Below are 8,685 nucleotides of genomic sequence, written 5' to 3'. Positions count from 1 at the left end.
CCCCCCTTCAAATCCCCCTCCCCTATTCCCATGCCCCTTCCCTTGCGAACAGGCTATGCGATTAGGGTGTGCAATCAGGCTACGACAAGAAATCAGGGATTGGAGGGGTAGAAGGGGCTGGGAGGGGCCGGAGGTTGGAGAAGGAGAGGAGGGGAGGGCCACTCGGCCACACCATGGCACTGGAGGGGGCTGGGGCGGGCCTGCGGGCTGGGGCCGGGCCTCCACGGGGACGCCGACGGGCTGCGGTGGTGCGGGGGAGGCCAGGGTCAGGGGAGGGGGCGACACAGGAGAGGGGTGAGGAGAGCAGGGGAACAATCCAAAGAAGATATTTGAAACCATGCGCATTGAAGTAAGGGCAACCAGCCGACGAAGAGCGTGATTGTGGTGTTCTGGCATAGACGCGAACGTGCCGCGCGTTCCCGCGGCCACAGAGAGTGCCCCCGCCGCGACCGCGCGGCCGCGAGTCGAGCGCGGCACAAGGTTTCAATAAGCTTCTAATCCTTTCATTTACGCTAACTTCCGACAGCCTCGGCAAACGGCTCAGATAATGACACGAGTTGAAAGCAAAATATTTCATTCACAGTATCCGCCAGAACCACCACCAGCAGCGCCCTACGTCGTCCCGTTCCCAGTGAAAATTTCATGAACAAAATATTATTCTGAAAACACTCACCCGTCCTGTTACATGCCTATGTCCTACGGGGGTTACAAAGGCTGGGAACAAGGAGCGGTGCGTTCTGATTGGTCGAGTGACGTCACGACTACCGACACATGTCGACGTCTCGCTTAACAGTGAGCGACACTAGGAGAGGGGGAATGAGAAAGGATCATCTGCACTAAACTGAGTAGTTATTAAGATGAGACATTTAAAGCGTACTGGAGTTCATTTTGGTGACTTTTACGTTAATGCAGTGTTATGGCGCAACAGCGAGATACACTTTTTGATGATTTATTTCGGCGTGTATCTTTCACTTAATGTGCCCATCATGTGATGGCAATCATTATCCTTGGAAAGGGGTCTTTGATGAGTTCGCTATTAATACTGAAGACTAAATATTAAGCTGGCTCCACTGTTCGTGTGAACAGATCCCAGCTTGGACTCTACAGTACCTGCGCCACCGCGCACCGCGTCTGCGCACAATTTTATCGTGCTTTTTACAACAAACCTGTGATTGGTCAGCCCCTATCTTCCCTTATTTCGGTCTCTCTAGACGTTCTATCTCTAACTCGCGCATTCAGATAATGTTCCAGGAACGTCATTAGAGCCAGAGAACAAAAATATTGGCCTCTCTTCTTTCATTCGAGCAAGCAGACCAAGGGAACAGTGGTGTTGACGCGCCCGTTGCCGTTCCCCTGCCTTCCCCGCCAACCAATCCCAGAGCAGCAGGGCCCCGGGAGGCGTGGCTTCCGTAATCGTACTTGGAGCCGCTTTTATCACCCACCCTCGTGCCGTGAAAATATCGGGGGCCCCGAAGCTCCTCCCTTTCCTTCCCCGTCGGTTTTTCTCCTACCCGAGGCACAATTTCAGTGAAAAGCGTGTGTCGCGCCCTCGGCCGGGTAGGACTCTAGCGGGTGTCAGTGTTTAGCAGCCGCGTCGTCGCCGCGCGTAGGTCCCCGACGGACCGCCCTCGCCTCGGCCCCGTCTGTGCCCCGGGGCCCCGCGACCGTGCTTAACTTCGCGTTCGCAGTCCCCAACACCCTGGAACCTAGTGCGTTCTACTTGTGCCCAAGACCCCGAGCCCCGAGTGCTGCAACGCTGGAGGCGATCAACGCTCTCTGCCTGCTGTACGTTGTCGTCGCGGGGGTGCCATAACCTCCTCAATCCGTGTCCACGGCACCGAGTCAGCGGTATCCTGCCACTCAGTGCCGATAGAGGCAGGACTCCGTCTGCGTCCGTTGCCTGAAGTTGTAGCTCACATTTGTAGGTTCGTTGAAAAATTTTCCGTCCCGTTGCTTCGTGTGAGCAAGGGGACGCTTGTTGTCTGCTAAAAGTTTGTTTGCTTCACTCCACCTCAGTGGAAGTGTATCATCGCATTTGACTTTCTATCAATAAAATACGAACTAAACAGTAAATACCTCGGTTTGATATTTCACCCTTTCCTGTCAGTGTTTAAAACAGCACAATTTCTCCGAGTGTCAGTAGTTAATTCACGAAATTTTTGAGTTTGTAAGTTGAGTTTTCTGATGGAGAAGTTCTCTGCATTTATTTCTGTACAGTGGTAAAGTTTGGGAAACATACAGAAGATAGTGGATGCTATTATCAAAGACTCATAATCTGATTTTCTTATTTTGGTTTAATTCCAAGTTAAAAACTTGCTTACAATGAAGTACATATTTGTCCTATTGCCTGTGTATAGGTCTTGCATAATTCTTACCAGTATATCACAAACCAATGGTTGGCACTTAAAAGAATATTGCTTAATTTATTAAGTCTATGTTCAGTAATAAATTGCCAAAGCACCTAGATTGAAATTTTAAATACAATTTTGCACGTTTCATAAGTTTGAGTGTTGTCTGACTAATAAAGGTAATGGTTTGCATTGCAAATAATCAAAGCAAGAAATATGATGTAATCTATACGCTTGCGATCATGTAAATGAGTCAACAAACAACTAAAAAGCAATTGAACATTTGACAACGTTTGACAACGTTTGACATCAGATCAGCAGTCTATTAAATGAAAACAATAATGCAGTGGGATTAAAGCTACTAAGTCAAATATTGACAAGGATACTGCAAAGCTGTTGGCAGTGTTTTGGCCACATGCAACATATAAATAATAATGACAAATAGTCTTTGATCATCACATTTTTGACATATACAATAGCTGAACAAAACATTCATCCTCAAGATGAACAATAACTCAAGAAAAGAGTTTTTATTTATTACTATTAAAACCCAAAAGCATTAATCATTATAAGGGTTACCTTACATCACTAAAGAGAGCCCTAATTAGAACAAGCCCTAACTAGGGCTCCAAACCTATTAATATCACAGCCAGGTTTTGGAGAACTACATTGAAGATCTTATGGTTGTAATTAAGGACGATAAATTGGTGCATGAGCGTTGGCCCAAAGTTGGAAGCCAAAGGTGAGAGCTACTAAAAAGAAATCAGTCCCATAGTTGTCTACAGTGGAAAGCAGCTATCACTGAAAGTCTATAACAACAACAACAAACAATGAAAAATGTATGAAAAGACTAGACTTCATAAAGATGAAGTTCACAATCTAAATGTTCTAAATATTCTTAGCTATTGAAGAAATAATTAACACTATTTTATATATTAGACTATAAGATAAATATTTGTCCTACGGATGAAAATTACATCCACTTCAAATTAGCCATTCTTAGCCATCTATACTGACAGCAGTTTTATTATCCAACAAACACATGATAAAAAATAATTGTAAACAATACTAGTTCAGTACAAAATAAAATGTTTCAAGAAACAAGTTCAAGATCACAGCGTTCTATGAACTCCACATATTGCTCAAATCACTATCTACATACATACAAACATACATTACATACAAACACACAATCAATCACATACCTGCATCTGCTCTTTAAGATCAAAAATGTTAAGGCAGACATGTCCTGCATGCATTAGAGGGCTGAAAACACCAATTAACTACTTAAATCACAGGTGTAATTTGTAATTAAAATTACTGAAAAAAAATAAAATTGAACATAAAATTGAGGAATTTAATGGGAAAGAATCAAATTCCACTCCTGATTAATTTCCAAAAACAACCTAGTTAATTCTAATGCTATGTAGGAGGTGGCGTATATGATCGCTGTTGGTGGTAAGAATGTGGTTGCATATGGGTTGCACGTCCAAATGAAGCTGCTGGGTTTGGCATCCAACTGGAGTCAGGATGTGGGAGAAGTCCTCTTCTATTGTTTGTATTATCCCATTGCCCCTGCTGTCTTCCAAACTGTGCTTGCATCCGAAGGTCAGTGTCTGCCACGGGATGATCATCAAAATCATCCACTCTAGGAGTAGGTGGGCACAAGCCAGAAGCAGTTCCTATTCCCATTCTTGACTGTCGGGGATCAGCAGGCCTCGTAGGTAAACTAGAATTACTATTTCTTCGCCGTGGATCAGAGCGGGCAGCAAGAGGAGTAAGTGGAACAGATGTCTGTAAAGATGATTCAATGGGCGGAGATGATGGTGTACTACTTGTAGCATTGTCGGGCTGGACCATACCAAACCAACGTTGTAACCTTGGGTCTAACTTTACCTGCACCAAAAAATTTATTGTTTTAGTTACTAAATTTGTGCTGTTAGTTAAGTGATTTCCGTAAAAAGTTGCAAAATAGACTTACTTGTTGATCTCTTGGGTTAACTTTTAAACTTGAAAGATCTGGCTTGGGAATATCAATTTCGACAACACGGTATGCACCCGGAGTGTAGGATGCCAAAGATGCATTAATTTCAGTTGCAGGTGTATGCACTGGTGCAGGTTTGAATGGAAGCATCATTTGCATTCTTCTCAGATCCAGATCACTTTGAGAAGCAGCTGCATAGTCACTATCTGAATCCCTTGATGGGTTCCCTTGTCTAAACCTATATATAAAGAGAAACAAATTGAAATATGTTTCATAACAGCAAAATTGCCTGGATTTAAAAGTACCGACTGAACTTTTCTAGATAGTTTTAATACTAACCGCAAGTCAGTGTCTTGGGCCGAGAAGATATGTGCAGACAGAATATTTGAGGAACGGTCTCTTCTCATGTCCATATCTCCGGAACCAAACTGAGCACTTTGCCGACGAAAATCTGTGTCACTTATTGTTTCAGCAGCAACACTTCTTACTCGTAAGTCAACATCAGCAGTGCCAGAGAAAATAGGTGGATTGGGGCCATCATATATACTATGTGGCAGCAACTGCAATATAGAAATAATGATGCAGGCAATTAAAAAAAAGATATGGGTACTGTAGATAGTTTTGGCGAGATGACTTATTTCAATTTGTAGACATTTTCAGGTACTTACACTAGGATTGTTTCCTAGGCTAGTGCTGACACCTTCAAAGGATCTGCGAGATGCACGAGGATCGCCTCTCTGTTCAGATCGAGGGCTAGCTAAAGAATCCATGGCTGCATGAGAAGCATCCAGACGCGAGTCCATTCTGGGATCCCGCCTTTCGGCTCGGGGATCAGGCCGAGGATCCGACCGGGAATCCGACCATGGATCAGACCATGAATCAGCCCTTGGTTCAGCCCGCTGGTCTAACCGAGGGTCTGGACGGACGTCCGGTTGTTGCGATGGTGATGCTGAGGGTGAAACGCTACTTGCAGTTGCAGAAATTCGGCTCCTTGGATCTCTTGACAGGCGAGGGTCTCGAAATGGAGCTGTGGAAGTAGATGATGCTGACAGAGTAGGGGGAGACTTCAAGCCTACCGGTGTGCTAGAAATACAAAAATAATCCACAAAATTAGAATTTAAAATAATACATTTTCAGATAAATTGTTTCACCACTTTACTGAGTAAAGGAGCTCTACCTTGTGTTGTCAGCTTGCCCAGATCCAGTGGGACCATATCGAATAGTTGAAAGTAACTGATCTATTGCTGTATTTTTCACAAGATCTGTTAAGGTTGATGGGGTAGGTAAAAGTGGTGGTCGTCGAGTAGACTGTCCCACATTTCCTTTTGATTGGTCAGAATTTGGGTTGTCAAATGCTGACAGGTTGGGTTCTTTTGATTCTTTAGCTGACTTATTAACTTCCTGTTTATTTCCACTCTTTCCATCCTCCTTCTGTATGAAGAGAATAGTGTGAGAAGGAGGACAGGGAAACGAAAGGTACTTCAAAATTTGGTAGGCTAAGAAAATTTTTACCTGTCCGTCTTTTAAATTCTTCAGAACATCAGTAAGAGAAGTTGGACCTTCATCATCACTGGAATACCAATCATCTTCAGCAAGCGCAGCATCCTCTTCGGATTCTTCATCTTTACTTTCTCTATTGTGTTCTGCCTCACGCTGCTGCTGCTGTATACGTAAAAAGAGCTCTCTTTGCCGCTTAGGCAGATGAGCTGGTATTGTGCCTGGAGTCTCTTGGCTATCATCTGCACTCTCAGCTGCTTGGTAAAAATAATATACAATCAATTGAAAGATTTAGAAAGAATTAAATGGGGCTCATGCATGAAATTAAATACACAGAAAGCTATCTTACTTGACACTTCTGCATTAAGCTTTTCAGATAAAGTTTCATCCTTAACTTGGGTGAATCCTGAATCTCGTGAATCCTTTGAATTTATGTCACTCTGATGGTTGTCACCTTCTTGAGGGTTTTTGCTGCTGAGGTAGGGAAATGTTAGTTACTGATATTTAGTATGATAGAGCATTGATAAAAATAAGCATTGTTTTTTACCTTGACTTTGAGATTTTAGGAGTATCCCCTTCATCTTCATCTATGACCAGATCATCACTAGTGTCTGCTTTGGAAAACATTTTATCTTCTCTTTCATTATCTTCTTGTTCCCGTAGCTGTCTTTGCAAATTTTCTTGAAGTTTCTTCAACTGAGATGGACTATTATCAGGACTGTCCCACCTTCTTTTCCTTCTCCTTTCACGGCGTTCTTTCCTTTCACTCTGATCTCTCCTATCAGAATGATTTCTATCACGATTTTTATCACGGTCATAACTGCGATCATAGTAGTCTCTTCTTCTGCTGTCCTCCCCCCTACTTCTTCTGCTCTCTGATTCTTGTTGCACAACTTCACCTGGAGAGGAAGGCATAGGAGTGTGCGCCCGTTCATCGCCTGCAAGAAACAAAACAAGCATGAAGCATAAAGGCTAAGAAAACCCGTGCTTATTATTAGTTTGCTATCATTTGTAAACTAACCAGCCTCATCTTCATTTTCGTCTTTGAGCAAATCAACTCCCTCTGGATTTTTCCCTTCAGCACGCATTTTGGCTGCCTTATCAATTAGTTGATTTGCTTGTTCTCTAGTAAGTCTTCTAAATTCACCAAGAATTTCTTTTGGAGCAAGTTCAATGTGCTGTAGGAAAATAAAATTACTATTAGAACTTTTGACAAAAACAACTACAAAAAAACAGGGAAGTTTGGGCAAGATTCAATTATATAGTAGTTAAAAGTTACCTTTAATAGGACACTTCTTGTTCCATCACTAAGTGGGTCATGACTGTATCTACATTTATCACCACTGTTACATTTTCTTCCTGTGTGGAAATATTTACAAGGAAAATCTTTGTGCATGTACAAACACTTTTCGCGTTTTGCACAGCAATTCATGTTGTAAAATTTACATAATTCCATTTTCCTTTTAGGGAGGGCATCATGAGAGTATAGACATTCATCAGCATCCTGAAAAATTAACCCAGTTGCCTCTAAATCATTGAAAAATTAATTGAAAAATATTTATATAATTTAAGTCTTACCTTTGGACATTTTCCCTGCATAAAGTATGTGCAAACATCTTGAGAGCGGTCACGTCCAGAGCGCTGCTGAGATTTATTTGAAGCTCCTCCTCTTGCGTTACCCCTTTTGCTACCCCTCTTATTCATAAATCCGCCTCTTCCACCTTCATTAGGAGTCCCCATGCGGCCCCTTCCGCGGCCACTTCCTCGCATGGATTTATTACCTCGGCCTCTACCGCGCGAGGAGAAGCCGCCATGGCCAGATCGTTCTGGGCTCCCATCGTAATCTTCTTCCTCTTCACCATATGACTCATATGAACGATCAAGATCATAATCCCCTAAAATGACAATATTTAAATAGAATAATGAGTAAAAATGCTGCTTTCAAAAAAGCAAAAGTAAGTACTAGATTAGAAAATAATAGGGAAAAAAAGGGTTTTAATATGATGATTAGTAACTTACTGAATGAGGGAGACGGAGGTTCTTGAGGTTCATTGTGTGGTGAAGCACCTCGGACAAATATCATATCATCTTCATCCTCATCACCTTCTCTACGTTTTCTCTGTTTGATAAGGAAAAGAAAGGAAAACATTAGGTGGTTGGATGGTTGACAACATATTTTCTCTAGAGTTACTTTTGGAAAAGGAATAAAAACAAACCTTAGACCTATCCCCATCCCCATCTCTACTTTTTTTCCTCTTCCTCTTCTTTTTCCCATGGTTATCCTCCTCTTCACTTTTTGGCTCATCCACTTCTTCAACTTCCCCTCCTTGTTCCAGTTTGGCTTGTTTAGCTTTCTCCTTGGCCTTAGCAAGCAAGATTTTCTCAAGATGTACAGCAAAGTCATCCTCTTCCTCTTCTTGAGGGAAATTATTTTTTGGTGGACCCCATGAACCTTTATTCTTCTTTTTAGGAGGAGTAGGGCCAAGTCTTCTCTGCAGGTAGTGAGGGAGAGTAGAGCCCTCATGATGTTCTCTACGACCAACATCAGGACTCTTTTGCAACGGGGGAATTCTTGGTGCTGATGGACCAGTAGATGGAGGTAGGGAAGGTGTTGGTGCAGGAGCTGAGCTGACCGCGAGCACCGTGTTATCATCGTCGTCGTCGTCAATTTCACCATCTTCAAGATCATCAAGATCTACATTGTTTTTGCTGTAAGGAATAATAAAAAAAGCATGACTTCTCTGTGATCTTGTTTTCATACTAAAATTACGATAAGATCCTTCTCTAGAAAATACATCATCATTCCAAGTATGTCATAAGGCATCCACTTGCATAACTAAATTTAAATAAAAACAA

The 8,685-nt window shown here is 42.5% G+C and overlaps 1 protein-coding gene and 1 long non-coding RNA gene across 6 annotated transcripts in view; one reads left to right on the top strand and one right to left on the bottom strand.

Annotated features, from left to right (window-relative positions):
* The first annotated feature begins 61 nt into the window (after positions 1-61).
* LOC127750189 (uncharacterized) lies at positions 62-2,073 on the top strand. The gene is made up of 2 exons (XR_008011569.1): positions 62-480; positions 584-2,073. It is a non-coding gene; the product is annotated as an uncharacterized LOC127750189 (long non-coding RNA).
* Positions 2,074-2,274: 201 nt separating this feature from the next.
* LOC113210305 (zinc finger CCCH domain-containing protein 4) overlaps positions 2,275-8,685 on the bottom strand; it is a 10,380-nt gene continuing 3,969 nt past the window's right edge. For 2 of the 5 annotated variants that reach the window (XM_052271073.1, XM_052271077.1), the window contains exons 2-14: positions 8,046-8,538; positions 7,849-7,948; positions 7,408-7,724; positions 7,109-7,333; positions 6,851-7,007; positions 6,377-6,767; positions 6,179-6,303; positions 5,845-6,086; positions 5,510-5,763; positions 5,001-5,415; positions 4,672-4,892; positions 4,330-4,570; positions 2,275-4,244 (exon numbers count right to left, since the gene is read on the bottom strand). In XM_052271073.1, the coding sequence (XP_052127033.1) occupies positions 3,771-4,244; positions 4,330-4,570; positions 4,672-4,892; positions 5,001-5,415; positions 5,510-5,763; positions 5,845-6,086; positions 6,179-6,303; positions 6,377-6,767; positions 6,851-7,007; positions 7,109-7,333; positions 7,408-7,724; positions 7,849-7,948; positions 8,046-8,538 (3,655 nt within the window). In that variant the 3' untranslated portion in view covers positions 2,275-3,770. The remainder of the gene's footprint in view (positions 4,245-4,329; positions 4,571-4,671; positions 4,893-5,000; positions 5,416-5,509; positions 5,764-5,844; positions 6,087-6,178; positions 6,304-6,376; positions 6,768-6,850; positions 7,008-7,108; positions 7,334-7,407; positions 7,725-7,848; positions 7,949-8,045; positions 8,539-8,685) is intronic. The other 3 variants (XM_026428221.2, XM_052271074.1, XM_052271076.1) reach the window with 3 other exon arrangements.

This window comes from Frankliniella occidentalis, unplaced genomic scaffold, assembly GCF_000697945.3.
Source record: "Frankliniella occidentalis isolate FOCC.00 unplaced genomic scaffold, Focc_3.1 Scaffold149, whole genome shotgun sequence".
Lineage (NCBI taxonomy): Eukaryota > Metazoa > Arthropoda > Insecta > Thysanoptera > Thripidae > Frankliniella > Frankliniella occidentalis.
The sequence above is the reverse complement of the archived record's forward strand: the minus strand, read 5'-3'. Positions and strand labels throughout refer to the sequence as shown.